The sequence below is a fragment of the Zootoca vivipara genome, chromosome 2 (genome assembly GCF_963506605.1).
Source record: "Zootoca vivipara chromosome 2, rZooViv1.1, whole genome shotgun sequence".
In the NCBI taxonomy this organism is placed as follows: domain Eukaryota; kingdom Metazoa; phylum Chordata; class Lepidosauria; order Squamata; family Lacertidae; genus Zootoca; species Zootoca vivipara.
In genome coordinates, this window is record NC_083277.1 from 95,290,617 (window position 1) to 95,311,080 (window position 20,464).

At 46.4% G+C, this 20,464-nt stretch overlaps 3 protein-coding genes across 13 annotated transcripts in view; 1 reads left to right on the top strand and 2 right to left on the bottom strand.

Annotated features, from left to right (window-relative positions):
* Positions 1-238: 238 nt before the first annotated feature.
* HGS (hepatocyte growth factor-regulated tyrosine kinase substrate) lies at positions 239-14,459 on the bottom strand. Of its 5 annotated transcripts, none has more exons than XM_060271922.1 (21): positions 14,317-14,459; positions 12,172-12,256; positions 9,787-9,862; positions 9,278-9,370; positions 8,818-8,941; positions 8,124-8,176; positions 6,800-6,868; positions 6,520-6,644; positions 5,887-5,965; positions 5,692-5,790; positions 5,051-5,146; positions 4,721-4,759; positions 4,471-4,614; positions 3,683-3,893; positions 3,194-3,366; positions 2,908-3,048; positions 2,613-2,790; positions 2,368-2,494; positions 1,620-1,737; positions 1,326-1,421; positions 239-1,099 (listed from the first exon to the last, which is right to left on the bottom strand). In XM_060271922.1, the coding sequence occupies exons 1-21, from the start codon at positions 14,351-14,353 to the stop codon at positions 986-988; spliced, it is 2,277 nt and encodes a 758-aa protein (XP_060127905.1). In that variant the 5' UTR covers positions 14,354-14,459; the 3' UTR covers positions 239-985. The 5 variants fall into 5 exon arrangements, with proteins under 5 accessions (XP_060127905.1, XP_060127903.1, XP_060127902.1 ...); XM_060271920.1 differs by having other exon boundaries at positions 3,683-3,896; XM_060271919.1 differs by having other exon boundaries at positions 3,683-3,896; positions 5,701-5,790; positions 8,061-8,176.
* A 6-nt stretch (positions 14,460-14,465) lies between these two features.
* ARL16 (ADP ribosylation factor like GTPase 16) lies at positions 14,466-18,845 on the top strand. 4 transcript variants are annotated; one of them, XM_035104234.2, is made up of 5 exons: positions 14,466-14,578; positions 15,316-15,385; positions 17,196-17,309; positions 17,628-17,743; positions 18,012-18,411. In XM_035104234.2, exons 1-5 carry the CDS (start codon positions 14,535-14,537, stop codon positions 18,178-18,180), a joined length of 513 nt encoding a protein of 170 aa, XP_034960125.1. In that variant the 5' UTR covers positions 14,466-14,534; the 3' UTR covers positions 18,181-18,411. The 4 variants fall into 4 exon arrangements, with proteins under 4 accessions (XP_034960125.1, XP_034960124.1, XP_034960123.2 ...); XM_035104233.2 differs by having other exon boundaries at positions 14,548-14,672; positions 15,327-15,385; XM_035104232.2 differs by lacking the exon at positions 14,466-14,578 and adding an exon at positions 18,748-18,845 and having other exon boundaries at positions 14,698-15,385; positions 18,012-18,204.
* A 902-nt stretch (positions 18,846-19,747) lies between these two features.
* Positions 19,748-20,464, bottom strand: part of TMC6 (transmembrane channel like 6) — a 30,671-nt gene continuing 29,954 nt past the window's right edge. For 3 of the 4 annotated variants that reach the window (XM_035104227.2, XM_060271915.1, XM_060271916.1), the window contains exon 22: positions 19,748-20,238. The gene's annotated coding sequence lies outside the window, so the exon portion shown is untranslated. Of the gene's footprint in view, positions 20,460-20,464 lie in introns of all 4 variants that reach the window. The other variant, XM_060271914.1, reaches the window with a different exon arrangement.

The window sequence follows — 20,464 nt, forward strand, 5'->3', positions numbered from 1 at the left end:
GTGCAGAAATTAAATTAAGAAAAAGAAATGGATGCTTCTGCAACTTCTTTGGGGGAGGGGGGGAATAACGTTTTCAGAATGGCTTTAAGAAATTCTATTCTCTGCCCTGCCCCAGGATGACGAATGCCTCCTGTAACCACTTTTAAGACCTTGCATACACTGGCGGTCACAAGCCACCAACTAGTTCTGCAGAGACAGAAACTTTTAACCCAAGGCCTATGAGGAAGCACAGACTGAAAAATGTTTTAAATACTTTATTGTCACTGGTTCCATTCTGTCTACACCAGCACTAAACACAAGAGATGAGTCTTCAAAAGCAGCGAGCATAAGTAGGGCAGAGGAAGGGGAGAAGAAATGCAGGCCTGGAGCAGGCTGTGTTCAATGTCGTGGGTTCTCCAAAGGATTGAGAAGAGACATGGAGGGCTGTGAGGTCATGGAGGGGGAGGGGGCAGTGGTGTTGGAGATGAAGGCCACTTGATTGGCAAGATGCAACCATAGAATGTACTAAAGGGGAGGGGGGAGAAGGATGTAGGCCCAGATCATGCTGTGGGCTGGACCCATTTACTCTGGCATTGGAGCATGCTTAAATGCAGTTTCCAATAAGAGAAGAGCAGCTCTCCAACCTGTAACGGCGCACATAGGAAGGGCTCCTTGAGAATTCTGCTCTGCTACCCAGCCAACACAAAGCTAGGATCAGGCAGTGGGCTACTCTCTCTCTCCACAGCCAAGGAACAGTGTATAAGGTTATTTGAGCACAGGTGTCTCTCACTCCTCCCAGAAGGCTCACTTAGTGAGGGATGGAGAGGGGAGGTACAGGTAGCCAACGGGAAACTACCTAGGACGGCGGGGGCTCAGCTCTCTGTTCCCCAGGGTGGGGATGGCGCAAGGTAATAGCAATGGTGTAGCGAGTACAGCAGTGACCAACAGATGGTAGTGTTACAATGTCTTAGAAACCCACCCCTCCCTTTCCTCATAAGCCAAGAGATTAGTCAAAGCAGATCAGCTGAGCCTCTCCGCTGCCGCCTTGTGCCTGTTGCACCTGGACTGGAGCCTGCTGAGGAGGCTGCTGCTGCTGGGGAGGTCCTCCAGGAGGTGCCATCTGTAAGGAGAGAAACAGGGAAGCAAGTAAGGAGGTCTTGTTTGAAAAGTCATCCCCCCCTCCCCCATTTAAAGCTACTGTAGATAACGGTCCCCCAACCCATGGATTGGCACAGAGCCTAAAAAGCCAAACAATGTTGAGCTGAAGGAATTCAGGGCACCAGCCTAACATAAAATGAAGAAGTCGCCAAAACAGTTGCCCCCAAAGTGGTTGGTCAAAGACTCACCTGCTGATACATAGGCTGCTGTCCTGACAGGTAAGGCTGCTGGGGTGGCAGGTTACTCAAACCCTGTTCCTGGCCAGGGAGGGTTGACATGAGGTTCTAGCAGGAAAAGAAGAGGGCATGAGACTTTCCGCCAATCCACATGGCTTCATTCGTAACAGGAGGCAGCCTGGAGCTTAGGGGTGGCTTTGCTGCCTCTATGCACATAGAAGAATTCCCCTTCAGTCCTGTCTGCCGGCTGCCCTCACACCAGACACTGGAGAAGGCGCATAGCGCAACAGTTTCAAGGAGTCTCACCTGCATGTTGTAGGGCTGGTAGCCCATAGAGACCGACTGATTGCCCATGTAGCCCTGTGGCGCTTGTGTCATGGCTGGGATAGCCTGGGTCTGGGCAGGGGCAGCTGCGTTCTGAAAGGTAAAGGAAGCAGGAATGCGTAAGAAGTCTAGACAAACTTCAACACGCAGGCAAGAACACACAGGGAGAAACTTTCGCTACTCGCAAGCTGGCAAAGACTATTTATATTCCGCTCTTCCTCCAAGGAGCTCAAGGCAGCATGCACAGTCCTCTCCACTTTATTCACACAACCAACCTGGGATGTAGGTGTTATAGGTAAGACGGAGAGCTTGCTACTTACACCGTGCTTGAAGGCTATGGGAAGACTTGAACCTGGATTTCCCAGGTCCAAATCCAAATGCTTGAACCACAACACACATAATGTGATTAACTGGACTGTAGTCCATTGAAGCTGATGCAATGATTTTTATTTTTGTCTTTTATGTTGGCACAAGGCTTCATTATTTTAACTTGGCTACCCTTCCAAAAATGGTTTAAAATAGGTGCTTCAGCTTCATAATGAAAGAATCATCACCGCTAGAATGATTCGAACTTGGATCTTCTCCGTCCTAGTCAAACACTAACGTTATCACCACGCTGGCTTGAATTCTCCCTCCTCCACTTTCACAACAACACATATAACCTGCTGGGATTTAATCCCCTGATTTGGGGCAGAGGAAATTTGAGCTGCGGGTCAAACTTGCCTGGTAGCCTTGGGTAGGTGTAGGTTGGTAGGAGGAATAGGCAGGATTCGTGGTGGGCACAGCCTGCCCTTGCGGAGCTGCCTGGGCATTATTGGTGCTTGCTGAGTACATGTAAGTGCTCACCATGTTGGGATCTGAAATACAGATGAAATATGAGAAAAGGACAGCCTTCCGAGACCAGGCCAGCTAGCCCAGTATCCCATTTCAGGTGCTTTCAGCTAACACATTCCCCCTCCATCCTATGGCTCTTACCTGTTCCTGCCACAGGCATTGCAGTGTACGGTCCGGTGCTGCCCTGGGCAGGCTGGCTCATGTAGACTGTGTGCATAGGTGAGCCCTCCACAGAGCCTGCTGGGCTGAAGGTGCCTGGGAAGCTTGTGGGGCCTGATGGCTGGTAGATCACCCCGCCGGCAGGAGGCATGGCCTGCAGCTGCAGAGAGAGGAAGCAGGTTAAGAGGGGGACGGTGACTTGGCTGATGTGTTTACAAAGAGAACAGCCACGGAAGGCAGGAGGAGGGGGGATTCTCGGCCTCTCCACCCGTCATACCTGAGCATACGGCAAGGAGAAAGCAGGCATCTGGGCCCGCATTTGGATCGTATGCTTCTGCTGCTCCAGCCGCAGCTGGCGCTCCTTCTCTTGCTCCTGAAGGCGCTGGATCGCCAACTGCCGTTGCATCTCCAGGTATTCCTACAAGTTGGAGAAGCACATGCGATACATTACAACACGGGAGCCATGGGGCCTCATGCTTTACTAGGCTACACCGCTTGCAAACCATTTTGCAGAGGGCAGGTGTACCTTTTGTACCGGACACAGTTGGCACCGGCCACCTCACCTGTTTCTTCTGCCGCATAATCTCAAGCTTCTGGGCTAGCTGGATCTGGCGCTGGCGCTCGGCCTCCTCGGCAGCACGGCGCAGCTTCTCCCTGTGTTCCTCCCGCAGAGCGTTCAGGGCTCCCCGCGCATCCCGGATCTGGGCAAGTTTATCTTGAAGTCCCTCATAGTACACTGGGCGGGGGGAAGGGGAGAAAAAAGGCGCTGTCAGAAGCCCCACCTCCGTGAGATCCACAGGAAGTATAGCTCCCACCTCGAAGAAAGCCAGAGCAGACTCCTCAGCGTGGGCCAAAGGCATCATGCCATCTTCCCTTCCTTCCCACCCCAATGCTAAAAAGTGGAAAGGATGCCACAATACCCATTTTGGTTCAACGCAAGGAAGTCAATTAACCGCCTATGATTTAACGGGGAGAGAGGCGATCCCAACCGTGCTACAAGCTCCTCCCGCAGCTCTCTGCCCACATTAAGGGCCGGGGCCCTGGGAGCTTACGGCGGCGCTCATCCAACTGGTTCAGCAGCTCCAGGAGCTGAGGGTGCATGCTGTTGATGGACTGGAAGAGCGAGAGCACAGCAGAGTCATTGGTGATGCTCCGGCCCCGCAGGTGGTTGCTCTTCATGCGGTTGACGAAGGTGGTGACGGCGTTCTGCAGAGCCTTCAGGAACTGGTCGTGGCTCTCGTCTGTCTCACCGTTTTGGTATTGCTGCTGGGGAGACCATCAGAGAGAGATGGGGAGACCATTAATTGGAAGCCGCAATTCCAACTAAGTTAAAGCTCAACCAAGTTCATTTTTCAATGTGGCTTCAGCTGCCTTGGGTTACCCCTGCCCTCTTTCCCTGCAAGGCGATGCATCTCCTCTGAAGGCAGCCCTGTTTAGGGAAGCTTTTAATGTTTAATAGATTATTGTATTTTAATGTTCTGTTGGAAGCCGCCCAGAGTGGTTGGGAAAACCCAGCCAGATGGGCGGGGTATAAATAAATTATTATTATTATTATTATTATTATTATTATTATTATTATTATTATTATTATTATTATCATCATCATCATCTCCTGTAAAAACCTTAAACCTCCAGACTGTTCAAATGCAGCACAGCAAGCTTGCCGCACTCCGTGCCTGGCCTCCTTTAATTCCGCTGCTCACATTGGAGAAAGAATCAGCAGTTGCTCACCAGCTGGCAACCATTTCAGGAAAAAACCAAACAAACCCAGCAGCTGAGCCTAATTCTGCTTTACTGAGACGCACCCTAAGAGCACACAGGAAAGGAAGGTTGCTCTTACCTCCACCACACTGAGTGGGGCAGGCTGGACTTCGGTGTTTTGGGTTGCTGGCTCCCCCATGGATAGCGGGGCTGAAGGGGTGGGGCTCTTGCGCACCTCCTCCTGCTTCTTCTCCCAGTAGTTGCGGTTCAGGTACCGAGCCAACTGCAAGGAGATGTTGGGAAACAGGAAGCAAGCTGGTTGTCACTAGCCAGGGTGTCGCTGATACTAGCAAACTACAAAATGGCTTATGGGGACAGGGGGGTCTTACCTCAGGGTCAATGTCCTCAGCCAGAGGTGCAGAGGAGTTCTGAAATAAGACACATATTACATGATTAACCACCCATACAAAGATGGGTACCTTGAGAGTACCCCCACTGGCTCCCATTCTCTTAGGAGATCAACGCTGCCTGTTTCAAGCTTCAAGGCATGAGGGGACTCGTGAGCAGAAGGAGCTGCTAAAGCAAGGTGAGAGGAAAAGCCAACACACCTTCTCTTCCTCTCCCATGGACTTCCTTGGACTTACCACAGAATGTTCATGACACGGGAGAAGTGTATAAATGGCAATAGGGGAAATCTCTCCAGGCGGGTGGGCACTTACCACAGGCGAGGAATAAAGGGTGTTGACTGGTGGAGCCGATGAAGTGACTGGTGTCGGCTCAGCCTTGGGGTATGTGGAATACGTGCTTTTCTGTCTCTGCAGAGGAAAAGCAAGAGGGAGAACGATATAGGAATGCTTCACTGATTCCTGAACTTGCACAGCAAGCCAGGAACCACTTTTGCCGTCTGCCAGCAAGCCAGAAGCTGATCGGGAATGAAGCCTGAAGCATGTCTCCTGACAGTTACCCGCCACGTCTGGGCATCTCAGAATGGCACAAATAAGTGTGCAGTTAGTGATGAAATTAGATTCACCCAGAATCAGCATGGTCTTTATCTGCTCTTAATTGGACAACAAAATGGGAAAGTTAGTGCAGCATTTTAATTAACTGAACACGACATAACGTGTTTGTTTTTCGGAACACCCGATTGGCAAAGTACCCAACAATTAAAATGCCTCCTTTTGGTGGGGGGAGACTTGACATCAGCACAAGTTTCCCATATTTGAGGACTAGGCTGTTGCAGGTAAAGAGGGAGCTTATGCAGAACATTGAGCTACCTAAGCTCTACAAGGCAGTCAACCCTGCAGGGTACCTCCGAGTATTAATGTCACAGGAATCCCCCCCTAATTCTCAAGACACAAACCATCCTTTCCTTCTCCTCTGCCTCTGACTGGGAGAGTGCAATGGCCAGCTGCAGCTCCTCCTCCTCCTGCAGGGCAGTTTCATCACGCTTGGGAGGCAGCTGAGGGCAGAAGAAACAGCAGTCACTGTAACCCGGGTGAAGAGGTGACGGGTGAAGCCGGAGCCCCATCCCTTGCCATCACAGCCAAGTGCTCACCTGGGACTGCTGGGAAAGAGGGCTGGTCAGGTACTCAGGAGGAAGCTCCGTGGTTGCAGTTCCTTTCCCTTCTGCTTTCCTGTGTATACAGAGAAGCCAGGATCATGACCACAGCTGAACTGCAATCTGGTGGTCAGCCAGGGGTTTGGGGGTGGGGGAAGAGAGGACCACTCAACACCTGCTCTATTGTAGCATCTGTTGATCTGCAATAAGCCAATTAGCTTTTTCTCTTTAAGCTGCAACTTGCCAGACTACAGTGGAACCTTGGTTCTCTTAACTTAATCCGTTCGACTCCCGAAACAGTTTGAAAACCAATGTGCAGCTTCCTATTTGCTGCAGGAGCTTCCTGCACTCAAGCAGAAGCCGTGTTGGACATTCGGCTTCTGAAAAACGTTCAAAAACCGGAACACTTACTTCCGAGTTTTTGGTGTTCAGGAGCCAAAACATATGAGTATCAAGGCATTCAAGAACCAAGGTAGAACTGTATTCAGTTTACTGTTAGAGGAATAACAACTTTCTCCCTCCAGAGTCTGCACATGTAGAAAGAAAGGCTGCCACAAAAACCCCCATCTCATCCTTCCCCAACCTTTCCGTGCCAACGACCCTCTTCATTAACTAAGCTCTGATACTTACTTGTTGAGATGCTCGTAGCAGGGCTCACACACCCGCACCTCCTTCTCTATGCCAAACTTGGGAATGGTGGAATACTTGGAGGAGCACTTCCCACAGAAAATCTGCCCGCATGCCCGGCAGTGGTGCTGTGAATACAGGGAGAGGTCGAGAATAGAAGCCCACTAGAATTTAAATCTCCCGGCCACCACCTCCTCTTGTTGCCATTATAACATGGCTCTGTGTCATGTCAGCTGTCACAGGAAAGGAGCTCCAGGTTGGGACAGGGAACTGCACCACTCACCTTACGAGTCACCACCCCAAACTGGACTCTGCACCGGTGACACTCCTCCGCGTCCACCCAGTCTGGGGCCTGCCACACAGAAACAAAGCAAGTATTGGGGTAACAAAAAGGCTGTCATAAAGCCTTGAAGTGATCCTAAGAGCCCGAAAAAAGCACCCCCAAGAGCAGCAGTATTTGAAGAGGGATCCCAGATAGAGAAAAAGCATGTGCAACATAAAGAGGCAGTAAAAACTAAATAGGTGGTTCTCTTCCTGATCTGGAATGCTGGTCATTCTTGGGATACCCTTGTCAGTGATCCATGCTGACAGCCCTCACAGTTAGACTACTGCAATGCATTCTATGTGCAGCTGCCCTTGAAGATGGTTAGGAGGCCGCAGATAGTGTAGAATGCCGCTGCTTGTTTACTGAATGAGATGCAGAGTCGCATTACATCAATTTTCTGTGATCTGCACCAGCTAGCTATTTGATTCCAAGTCTACTTCAAGGTATTAATATTGGCTTATTATTACACTAAATGACTTGGGACCCAAGTATGTTTGAGTTCTTCTCTCATGGTGTGCCACTTGCAAGCTAATAATCTGTGGACCCTTCTTGTGGGCCCACCCCTGAGTAGTGCTCAGTATGTAGGGTGTGGTTGTGTGAGAGAGAGACCCGTGTGAGGGCCTTCTCAGTTGTGGCACCCTCCATGTGGAATTCCCCTGCCTCTGGAGATCTACCTGGTGTCCTTCCTACTTCAGTTACATAGATTGCTTAAAATGCACTAAGGCAAGCATGTCCAAAGTCCGTTTCAGGGGCCTAATCCGGCCCCTATGGCAGAATATGCCCTGGGGCAAAACCCTAAAAAAAGCTCAGCAACTTCAATCCCCAAAAAAGCTCAACAGCTTTGGGGTTAAATTCTTTAAAAAGCTCAACAACTTCAATTCTAAGAGAAGCTCTACCTGGGGTATGAGCAGTCTGATTCCGTAACAACCTATTAGAAGTATTTACTTTCTGCTGTTGCTTTTAATGTTGGCTTTACTTCTGCGCATTTTTTACCTTTTGTGAACCACTCTGGGATGCTGTTCTGAAGAACATTATGAAAACGAGATAAGCAAGTGAGTAATACAATTAGCTTCTCTTACTTCCCACAGCCCACAATGTACAAATCGAATGGGATACTTTTTATTTTTGCTATCACCCACCCCCAGGCAGCTGGATTTTTCACTGGAGACTGATTCAGCCCAAACTCAGCAACAGAAGAATCAAGACAGATTATAATTACCACAAAAAAGTCCAAATCATTTCCATATGTGAGGCGTGCCCCTTTCCCAACTGGGACACTCACCCTTTCCGCTGCAAACATGGCATCACTCTCCTTGAATTCTGGGAAAACATGACCTGCAGGAAAGATAAACAATGTCACGCTGTTGGGCTCTTCAACCACAGGCACCTGCTGGTACTTGGGATGGGGGCACCAAGTAGCAGACCTGAGAAGCCGTGTACAAATGCAAATAATAATAATAATAATAATAATAATAATAATAATAATAATAATAATAATAATTTATTTATACCCCGCCCATCTGGCTGGGCGGCTTCCAACAGAAAAATAAAATACAATAATCTATTAAACATTAAAAGCCTCCCTAAACATTCAGATGTCTTCTAAAAATCTGGACATTCACCTGCTCACCACGTTCCCTTTTCCAACCAAAGAAAACATGACATCTCCACAAATGTACTGAAGGGATGAGGCTAGAGGGATTGGCATAGATTTGGCCTTCCAGAATTCAGACCACCTGACCCATAGTCCAACATACCATATTATCACAAGTGACAAAGATCACAGAAATTCTTCTCGGCTCTGGAAGCTACTGTGTTCCATTAGGGCTTATACCTAAGACACTGACATGCTACTGTCATTGCTGTTTCTTAAAACATATGCACCAGTGTGTTTTCTCCAGATCCCCAACTGAACATACTCCGTCTTCCCACCCGCCCCCGCCCCCCTCTTCACAGCACAGGTCACTCATCCTTACCTTCAACCTTCATTATCTGGTAAGTGTCCTGCACCACCTTGTACTTGGGTTCATTGCGGAAGGCATGAGCCCATGCCTGGATCAAGTACAGGATCTTGTTGCGAACATTGGCTTCCACTTGTCTCTGTAGAAATGAGCAGAGCCAGGATCAGGCAATATGCCCAATGGAAACGAACCCACAATATTCCAAGGGAACAGCGTAAGTGCAATCTAATTGGGAAATGGCACTCAGAGCAATCCCCCTTGCCACCTAGCATCAGAAATCCAACCTCAGTTATTCTCTTTGCTGTATATTCATCTTCTACTAGGGGTGGGAAGGACAGAAAGAGTGATTTTCCTTGAAAATTTCCTCCTGCTGGAAAGGAACTCCATGTTTGGCCTAGGAGGGTGGCTTCACTGTTTATAAATTTGGATTTCTTTTGCTTTTACGGAGAGGAGAAACAGCCAAAAAAGCTCCTACCTTCAGCAATTCCTTCAACTCCTCCATGGTCAGTTTGTTAGCCACTTCATCGTGAACTGTTTGACCACAGTTCTTTACCACAGATTCCAAGACCTACGCGGAAAATATATTCATGAGCATGCACTGTCCCTGACCAAATATCCAAAGAGGTGCCCTGCTGGATTAGGCCAAAGGCCTATCTAGTCAAGTATCCTGTTTCCCCCAGTAGCCAACTAGACATCCATGGAAATACCACCAGCAACAAATACAAATGCAACAGCCCTTTGCCACTGTTTCCCCCCAGAGGACTGATATTGAGAGACACTGATAGCTTTATCCTCCAGGAATCTGTCTAATCCGCTTTTAATGTTGCCCTAGTTACAAGTAATTGGCAGCAGAAGTTCTGGTCCTCCTTTGAACAAAAAGTGGGCTGGCTGCACATCTCCCTCGCAAGGTTAGGGAAAGAAAGCTTCGCTCATTGACCTGGGAGAGTGAATACACCCTGAGGAAGTGGTTTCACTTTAGCTTACCTCTAGCGCGTAGAGAGCCACATGTGGATTCTTGTCATTGACTTTCTTCTTTATTGCACCAACAGCATATTTAGCCCTGGACAACAAAATGCAAAGAATAACAGCTCAGTCTAACGGCAGCGTAGGAAGGACCAGTTGTCATTCTGAAGCCATCCCAAAATCCCTGCTCTCCTGAAATATAATAGCAGTGCTTATAATGGAAGAGGGAAATGTGTCAACATGTGTCAAGATTTGAAGCTAAATTATTTGACTAATCTACGATAGGCCTGTTGTCTTTGTCCATGGAGTTTTCTTGGCAGGGATACTGGAGCGGCTTGCCAGTTCCTTCCCCCGAGTGCTCCCTGGAAGGACAGATCCTGAAGCTGAGGCTCCAATACTTTGGCCACCTCATGAGAAGAGAAGACTCCCTGGAAAAGACCCTGATGTTGGGAAAGATTGAGGGCACTAGGAGAAGGGGACAACAGAGGATGAGATGGTTGGACAGTGTTCTCGAAGCTACCAACATGAGTCTGACCAAACTGCGGGAGGCAGTGGAAGACAGGAGTGCCTGGCGTGCTCTGGTCCATGGGGTCACAAAGAGTCGGACACGGCTAAACGACTAAACAACAACAACAACAAATCTACGATAACTGTTCCATTTACCAATCAAAATCATTTATGTGTGAGGCAGTGAATACCATGTTTCTCATATTATAAGACACGTCATATATTTATTTTTTCCTCAAAAAAACACACTATGGCTTATTTTCAAGGGTTGTCTTATTTTTTTCCTCCTCCTCCTCCTCCTGCCGCGGCCGGCATTGCTGCTGCGCTTATCACTATGTCTTATTTTCGGGGTATGGCTTATATTCCTTGAATGCTTAAAAATCCTGCTATGGCTTATTTTATGGGTATGTCTTAAAATATGAGAAACAGGGTATCTTGCACGTCTGTGAATTTACTATGTAATGCGGAAACTGCTGTATGATGAAAGAATATGCTTCATTTTCTTAAGTATCAGTACGGTAGTTGTAGAAAACTCTTGGAAATACATGCAGTGCCTTCTCTTCCTATTCTTTTCTACAGATACCTTCCTTGTCAAATAATTTCAGACAATTTCGTTATTAAAGCAGAACACAGAGAACCAACCCAATATAAGCAAACATAATTGTCACATAATTATTATTATTTTCCTTTTGCACAAGGGCTGGAACTTCTTTGTTCACAGCATGTCTCTAGTTTCACAGGAAAAGAAACCCACAAAACAATTTTCTCATCTCTTTCAGCAGAGGCCGTATATCTAGAAGAGCAGATCTCGTATGTAGTTTTAAGAGTTGTTCTGTTAATATATACACTAATAAATACACTGGGATGAGATGGAATGTTAAGACCCAAAAAGACTGACATTAATAGATGACTTATTTGACTGTCCTGGCAATCCATTTTTTCTGAAGAAAATCTGCAGCGACACTCATCAACTGCTCATTTCATTAGCCTCTCACTTAGTTAAACTTTTTTGGTCCAAGGACCATATTAACCATAAAGTAACACTCCAAGGACTGGATGCCAAGGCCATTTTCCACCCACTATTGCAGCTGCAGATCAGCAATGGGGATGGAAGAGCAAATGCTGTTCCTTGATCTTCAGGGAGTGACGGGGCTCAACAACATCACTCCCCCTGCTCATCAGATCAATCTGATGAATAAGGGGAAATCCCCATCACTGCACTGGTCTGGGTGGTGGAGCTGAAACCTCTCTGCTCACACCAGTACAACACGACAGTGCTCAGCAACACCGAGTCCTTCTCAGTAAACAATGACAGCAGCCAAATTGTTGGGGGCCACCAGAAATCATTGGGGGGGGGGTCCCACACATGGCCCACATGTTATCTACCTCTGTACAGTCATACCTCGGGTTACAGATGCTCCAGGTTGCGTCTTTTCAGCTTGTGTCCTGAGCTGAACCCGGAAGTACCTGAACACGTTACTTCTGGGTTTCAGCACTCACGCATGCGCAGAAGCACTAAATCGCTCTTTGCACATGTGCAGAAGCACCAAATCGCAACCCGCGCATGTAGAGACGCAGGTTGTGAATGCTGCGGGTTGCGAACATGCCTCCTGCATGGATCACATTCGCTACCCGAACGTCCACTGTATTTGTTTCATAGACAAAGAGCATGCCATAGTAGCAACAATGCTGGCTTTGGATGTGGAAACCCCCAGGTTCAAATTTCTGCTCGCCCTTGAGGCTCAAAGGATGAACCTGGGCAACCACAAATACTCAACTTACTCTACTGCAAAGGGCAGCTGCGAGGTTAAAATGTGGGACAGCTCAGTGTCCTAAACATATCAATAAACCATGATGCATATAGAGTGAAGAAAGATTGGTGCAGTCATCAGCACTTACTGGGTGTCACCCTGACGAATCATATCGCAAATCTGGAGGATGGACTCCCAGTCTGTCTCCAGCAGAAGCTGACTGGTAGCTTTATCTGAAATACATTGAAATAACCATTAACCATTCAGGTCAAATGCTAATATAGTTATTTGCTCTGGGAGTCTGTTGGAGAAATAAGCCATACTTTGTCTTTGTTGGTAGAGTACACCAGAAATTTGAGAACCTAGAGCAGGCATCCCCAACCTTTGGCTCTCCAGATGTTTTGGACTACAATTCCCATCATCCCTGACCACTGGTCTTGTTAGCTAGGGATCATGGGAGTTGTAGGCCAAAACATCTGGAGGGCTGCAGGTTGGGGGTGCCTGACCTAGAGCATTTTGTTTTGTGACCTACTGTTCACCTAACAGTGTCCTGCAAAATATCTTACATGCCTATGCTTGGCATCAATCCTTTGTATGTGGATTATAATTTTATTGAGTAATTATAATGAGTAATTTTGTTGGTTGACAGAGATAATGTTGAGGTAGTGAACAATTGTAGCAGTTGTATGGAATGGATGGTGAGTGGGATTGGGTGAGTGGTTGTATGATGTGCATTATTTTGGTCGAAATTTTATGTTGTACTGTATGGCCTTGTAACATTCTCTGACTTTATAATTGATATTATGTTTATGCTGTACATAGAAATGGATATTGTTTATGAATTTGTTTTGTTTATATATAAATCATTTGATATGGTTTTTATTTTAATTATTGTGTTTCTAAATTTATTTTTATCTATTGTAAACTGTTGAGATTTTCATATAGTTTGCAATTTGTAAATGGAAACAACTGTTATGTTGCTGCTAAATGGTGGCCCCTTACAAAGAGCATTTCTAACTCACAATAGCAGAGTCAATATTACTTGCAGAACTGCCCATGTTTGCTACTCCAATCTGCCATCCACAAAGACTTAATTTTTTGCAGCTGCTTCTGTGCATTTTCATCTTCTTACTTACATTGTCAAAAAAAATTACTGTAAGCTTATTTGACGTTTTTCTTTTTCTTTTGCTTATGTTACTCTAAAGTTCAATCTCTGTGGACAGCACTATATAAAAATTAGCAAAGGAGCTCATAATCTTATGACAATTGTGTGCCCATCCCCCACCCCCCTTTTCTTGTTTTCTGGTAACCAACGCTTTTGCCACCCCCACAGCAGATGACACATTTCAAACTCCTTCCTCATGTGACACCTGCCCTACTGCACCACTTCTTGACTCAGTCAACTGAGATTTCTGTTCTTGCTCTGTCACTTCCTGGATTGTTAGTCACCTTGCAGAGCCTGATTTTAGTAATAGTGGTGAGATCAGCAGTGTTGTACTGTAAAAGCATAATGCTTTTCATTTCTCAAAAGACTGTTAACTTCCCCCCATAATTCAAAAAGGGCCAGATTAGTCAGTTAAACAAACACCACAGCTCTGATCCAGTGATTACCCCTTCATTCGTCACTGAACAATATGTGTGTGTGTGTGTGTGTGTGTGTGTATGTATAGGCGTGTGTGACTTGTTTATTTTTGTTTATTTTTGTAAGGGTTGTATCCAATGCTATTTGTGTTCAGAGTAGATCCACTGAGCTTTATGAATGTGGCTTAGATCCAATGCACCCACACTGAGTAGGGCGAACACTGGTTAAAACCCCAAATGCCCATTTTCGAGATCAAAGGGCAGCAAAAGGAATGTTGTCATCCTGTCTGTGTCTGGCAGATGAAGTCGGTTACAGCTGCTAGGCCCAAACACGGTTTTTGTTTTTGTTTTTAACGTTGGGAGCTTCAATCTGGGCATATGTGGGGTGACCATAGTGCATAACCATAGGGGAATTAATAGGGGGCGGGTGGGGGGATGGGCAGCGAACAGAGAAGCAGCTTTCGGGGGGGGGAACCTATTTGGCTTCCAGCTTAATGGGAGCTGATGGAAAAGGGAGGTCCTACGCGCAGGAGCTCTGGGCTTTGACGTTCCCCAAAGGAGCTCAGCCCGAAGAAGCGCAGCATCGGGCGAAGGTGCGAGGAGGGCGAAGATGAGGAGAGGAAGGAGAAGGGTCAGAACACCCCACCCAGGTATTTGGGGTCACAGGTTAACGGGGCAGGTCGCTGCCGGGACTCCCTCCCTCGCCCAGTACCTAGAAGCCGCTCGAAGGTGCCGCCGCCTCGCCCCATGGCGATCCCCGTTCAAGAGCAGGTAGCACCGACCGCTGGATCTGGCTCGCCTCGGAAACCCGCTTCCGCAGCCTAGGCCCCGCTTCCGGCTTCCGCTAAGCGCCGAGGCGGGACTTCCGGCGGCAGGCATTAGGCGATTGGCGGACCTAGTGACCGGAGCGGCCTGTCGGTCCTGGAACGGATGGGTTCGTGGCCGGGAGGAAGCGGTCGCCTCTGGTTGTTATGGTGATGGGCGGCGGCGGCGGCGGCGGCGGCTCCACTTACTTGCTTCTGGGGGGTTCGGGCGCCGGCAAGACCCTGCTGGTGAAGCGGCTGCAGAATATCCCCTCGCGGCTGGGGAGGGGGGGCATAGCTGTCAAGTTTTCCCTTTTCTCGCGAGGAAGCCTATTCAGCATAAGGGGAAATCCCTTTAAAAAAGGGATAACTTGGCAGCTATTGGGGGGGGCAGGTGGTCGGTGTAGCCGGGTAGAGAAGGCGGAGGAGGAAGCGAGGAGGCTGCCCAGGGTGGAAAGGGGTTGTGGGTGAGCTGCATCTCTGGCCTGCCTGGGAGGGGTGCGGGCTTCGTGCCCCTCTTGCTGGTCATCCATGCCTGCCTGGCAGTGCGACTGGGCACGAGTTGGGGCAAAAGCCGTGGAGGGAGAGGGGGTGGAGACAGTTCCTGGTGACAGAAAGCTAGGTGTGGTGGGAGGATGGCTTCATGACAATAGACCCTTCACGTGAGGGTTGACATATTTTGAAAAGCAAAACTTTCGTGGCTTCCACTTTTAACTATGGATCACTACGACGACTCTACCCATGAAAAAAAAGAGTACGTGCCCTGGGGAAAGAGAGGACATATGGCAACCCTACTCCCATCCTCTCTCCTGTGGGTTGAAGGGAACCCCTTGCACCTATTTGGGCTGTATCTGTGCTGTGTTGTACCGAACCTTTCTCCATTCCGTTCCCACCGCTTTCCTTAACAGTCTCTCTGCACAGCTGAGCTCCAAAGATGGTGCCAAAGACCTTGGGGAGCCGCCAGCTACTCTGCCTACGGTATGGCCTTTCTCATCTTTGGTTTGGTTCTTGTGGCTCAGCAGATGTGGCTCAGCAGTAGAGCATGTGCTCTGCAGGCAGAAGGTGCCAGCAGGTTTGCTCCTGAACATCTTGTTCAAAGGATCTTGAGTAGCATCAGCAGGAAAGAACCACTGTCAGCCCGAGTAAATATTGCCCAGCTAGCCCACCAACAGTATGACTTGGCATAAAGCAGCTTCTTGTGTTCCGATTGGTACAGGATGCTGTGGTACCCAGATTAGAGATGATTTACTGCTCCTGACAGGAAGATGTGGCAAAATATTTGACAGAAACAAATTGTGGTAAAGATAAGGGCAATGCTGTGGTCACACTAGCTAATGTTTTACAATTCTGTCATCAATGAAATCAAACTTCATTGAGCAAATTTCATCAATGAAATTGAACATTGTATATACAGTTACAGGTAGGTAGCCGTGTTGGTCTGAGTCAAAACAAAATTTAAAAATTCCTTCAGTAGCACCTTAAAGACCAACTAAGTTTTTATTTTGGTATGAGCTTTCGTGTGCATGCACACAGATTGGTTTATTTCAGAGTGGTTTTTGCTTTGTGTGATAATGGCCAGTAGGTGGCTCTCAAGGAGCAGTTCTAAGACAGGCCTCAACCTCTTCCTATAGTTTCTGCTGTGATTACCTTTGTTGCATTTTGTCACTCTTCTTGGTACAAAGGATACACTTCAGTTAGTACATGTGACTGTATAGCTTACACATGGCTGTGTTGTAATTGGCTTACAGTTCGTTGCACACTGCAAAACTATTATCACGTTACCCTGTCCCCAGCCTCCTGCAAGTATTAATATTGCTCCAAATATTTTCAAAATAAGCAACTTTGAGAAAAGAAGCAATTGTACACAAGGAGAGGACATGGTTCAGTGGCAGGCATACCGTGTTTCTCCAAAAATAAGACACCGTCTTATATTTATTTTTCCTTAAAAAACACACACAGTGGCTTATTTTCAAGGGATGTCTTATTTTTTATTAAGTATGGTACAGTTTAACCCACAAGGTTAAACTGCCTATCACTATGGCTTATTTTCGGGGTATGGCTTATTTTCGGAGAAACACGAAAGACTACATTCAGCATTTTGAGGTTTCTGGGCAACACACCATCAATAAAAACAACCAAGAAACTTGTAGTGCTCTCAAGACACTGGTTGAAACTATTGAGTTATCCTTAAGCACCGTGGTTTTGATTGCACAAACATTCCTAGAGCCCTCTGCCCAGATGAGTCATGTAAATAAACTAAACCTCAAACCAAATTATTTTGTTTTAAAACAACACTTTGACCAACTCTTCTCTATACCAGTACTCCCTGGTAACACTTATTTCACACCTCACAGCTCTTAGGTTACCTACACAAAATGCCACACTTACAGTCTGCATTAGTCCATGAGATATGTACAGTGTAATCCCATACATGTCTACTGAGAAGCAAATCCCATTGAACTCAGTGGGACTTGCTGCCAGTAGAAGACTTCAAACCTATGCACTTATTTGGGAGTAAGACACATTGAGTTCTTTAACTTCCAACCAAGTATGCACAGGATTGCACTGTCATTATAAGGCAGCAATAGCTTGTTTTGAGAATTGTAACTGTATCTCCAGCTTATCAGGCTTTGTAAGTGCATGGAAGAGCTCCAATCAGATTCTTCCAGTGTCAAGAGTTGAGTCATGCTTGACAGAAGTACCTAGATCAATCCCTTTGCCTGTGTTGTGAATAACAGCTCAGTTACCCGCCAGCATACAAGTCTAATTGGTGGTTGTCCCCTTGCAGGTTGGCACAAACCTTACTGACCTTCAAATAGGAAAGAAAATCACAATTCGTGAACTGGGAGGATGCATGGGCCCCATCTGGTCTAGTTATTACAGTGACTGTTGCTGCGTCCTGGTAAGGGAAATCTGTCCGCTCCTGTGGCTGTTTGCTGTTCTTATTTACTTATTTCATTAAAAATGAAAGCTTAGGGTCTGAGGGGCCTGTACAATACTTCCACTTAGAAAAAAATAACTCTGATTTCTAGAAAATCTTGCTCTGATCAGAGAACAACTAGGCAGTATGTATGCTGCAGCACCTCAGTAGTTCATGCATATTTCCAAATTCTTCTGGCTATGCTCAGTGTTGGAAAACTCTGGAACTTGAGAAACAAGCAGTTTTTCACTTTGGGACTGCCTTTGAATCATTCTCTTTTTCTTTCTGTCTCTCCTGCAGTACATGATTGATGCTGCTAAGCCTACGCAAATCTCCTCATCCTGTATTCAGCTTCTGTCACTTCTTTCTGCTGAGCAGCTAGCATCAGTCCCCGTACTCATCATTTTCAACAAGATGTAAGAGATATTTAACTTTAAACCCTGTGCAGGGGGCTCTGGAAGAGGGGGAGCAGAATTTGATGGGCTTCAGTGACTATTGGTAGCCAATGGCAAGGCAGTGGGGCGATGACGACTACCTGCAGTTAGCAGAATGGGGATATTTTTTTATTTTCAGTTGATTTGCAACCTGCTCACAATGTTCCACTGCAGGGCTTCTTATTGGAAAGAGTTTAGCAGGCAGTAAAAAGTATGTGACTGCTGTTTTCTCTCTCTACTCTGACTTTAGTGACCTACCCTGCTATATGTCCCTTGTGGAGATGAAGTCATTGTTCCGAATCCAGGATATCATTGCCTGTGCCAAGCAGCCCATCACTGTTGTAGAGACCAGTGCACGTGATGGCAATGGCTTATCCAACGTGATGCAGTGGTTTCATTCTACAACCCGATGTGATTGAAGCTGGAGATTGCTCTTATCTCAGGTACCTCGGTTGGACATGGAGCAGCAGAAAGAGAGCTAGGCAACAGTCCTAGTCTTATCACTCAGGGTGTGAATTAGGAAGCGGCAGCTAGCAAAATTTATAGCCAGCAAAACTTAATAGTTCTCTGCAGGCAGTGGAAACAACATTGCTGCTATGGACTTTGGGTGTCATTTGAACCCGAAAGTAAATATTTTCATATTTAAATCATTAAGTATATTGCCTCTTCTGTCTTGCACGTGCTACTACCGGTAGGATGCTGGAAGATAATGCTTCTATGGAAGGGGAGGACAAACTACATGTCTGTCTCATCCATTTTTTTCAATTAAGGTCTTCATTTCTCTCAGTCCAAGTTCCCATGGCATCTGTGCCAGTTCTCAAATTCCTTCTGTGGCTTAGAGCCTCTTTGCAGGATTCTTTGTTCATGCAATGAATGCAGAGTTGTTAACACAGGATCCAAAAGGTAGCCCTTGGTTTCAGGGATATTGTAACTTTTATACATTCTAAGTAGAATATAATATAGAATAAATTTATTTCTCCCTTCAGGTAATCACACAACAGCAGTTGCAACTGACCTGTGGAATGTGGTTGTGTGTCGAGGGTACCTATTTGATTATATGTGGCATGAAACTTACCTTCTGCCATATCCTTTTGTGACATTATTAGCTGCATGCCATTCTCACTAACCATTGTCCTATACACCAAACCCCATGTAGCTTCATCTGCTACAGTGGCAAGATCTTTGATTAACAGAATGGTGAAAAGGCAAAGGATCCATTTGTCCATCCATCCTGTTGCCACAAGTGGAGGAAGCGACTTGCTTGGACTCATTTCTGTGCCGAGCCCTGCCTCCTTTTACCCGGAATCAATCACAGACTTTGGGCCATGTGAAGGAGGTGACACTTTGAAAGTTTAAAAATAGCCACCCCTCTCATCCTTTAAATACCTGATGGAATAAAAACGGTGTGACTAATTGTTAGACTGTTAGGACAGAACCAATCTGGGGAGTTTCCTTGAGAAGGTATTTTGAGCTAAACAGTGTAACACTGCTGAGGAAAAGCTTTAAATGTTCCGGAAATGTTCCAGAAGCAATTGGGGATGGGGGAAATCAAACTAAGATACATTTAAGCATAAAAGGACATTTAAACTAAGGAATCCTGAAAAAGATGACGGTGATCTGTTATATTATCATCAGCTATAATCTATGCTGTTTTTCTGACAATTGTCTCTCAAAGCTGCTCAGATCAATAATAATAAAAAGATGTACTGCCACCAGGCTCACAAACAAAGGGAACAAAAAAAGAGGAAAGGATGGGACAGGAAAGAAGGTGGTGGAGCAAAACCAAATCTTCACAAGTAGAATCACAGAATTGTAGTGTTAGAAGGGACCCTGAGGTTCATTTAGTCCAACCCCTGCAATGCAGGAATATACAATGCAGGAATATGCCGCTGTCCCATACAGGGATCGAACCTGCCACCTTGGGGTTATCAGCACCAAACTCTAACCAACTGTGCTATCCAGGCTTCATGAACAGCTGTAATTGGGTAGTTTTTCAAAATAGAATGTTTTTAATAGCATCAAATCAAGATGTCCTGGTAAAAATGGCATCCTGCCAACTAATGTCTTACAATCTTCTTGTTGTGCTTCCATGACCCTACAAATCCACTGTGCAAAGCCCCAAAGGAAGGGCCATTACAATTCTTAAAAAGTCAGTGTTTGGTTCTTCTCCTTTAAATATCATTAGTTTCTGTATCATTCAAGTACTTGGGTCCAGCTCAAGGAACATTTCAATTTGCCTGTTTATGGAAGCTGGAACTGCCAACAAATATTAAGAATTGATGTTATTGGGCTGAAGGTGGATGAGATTCTCACAATCTTCTGAACACAGAGAAGCTTGAAGGCAGACAAGAGGAGACCGACATTTCCAGCAGCACGGGCTATTCCTCAGAGCATTCCTAGAGGGGCCGACATCAATTCTCCATCTCACAAGGAGCATTTCAGGCAAAAGTTCATCTTGCCCATCCACTGATATATTGCTGGATTGAAAGGGAAATTTCAGGTGCCATTGTTATTAGAGAACTGGTTTTATTTTTACAATCAGAATAATGGTCCTAAATATGCACCACTCAACAACAACACCAATATTTTTCAGTTCTTCCTTTTAGTGCTCTTTTACATTCCTCACTTACCAGAATGGCTGTTAGTAACACACCCTCTGCCTCTAATCTTGCTTGTAAATTATTGCCTTGGGATTGTGCTGGG

Bases quoted from the DNA above. Each gene is read 5' to 3' on its own strand.
- ARL16 (XM_035104232.2), top strand. From the start codon at position 15,149: ATGAAAAAAAAGAGTACGTGCCCTGGGGAAAGAGAGGACATATGGCAA. The intron at 17,310-17,627 runs GTAAGGGAAATC...TCTCTCCTGCAG, and splicing joins GTGACTGTTGCTGCGTCCTG to TACATGATTGATGCTGCTAA. The intron at 17,744-18,011 runs GTAAGAGATATT...CTCTGACTTTAG, and splicing joins CTCATCATTTTCAACAAGAT to TGACCTACCCTGCTATATGT.
- HGS (XM_060271917.1), bottom strand. From the start codon at position 14,353: ATGGGGCGAGGCGGCGGCACCTTCGAGCGGCTTCTAG. The intron at 6,645-6,799 runs GTGAGTGGTGCA...CTGTATTCACAG, and splicing joins TTGGGGTGGTGACTCGTAAG to CACCACTGCCGGGCATGCGG. The intron at 1,100-1,325 runs GTGAGTCTTTGA...CTCTCCTTACAG, and splicing joins AGCAGCCTATGTATCAGCAG to ATGGCACCTCCTGGAGGACC.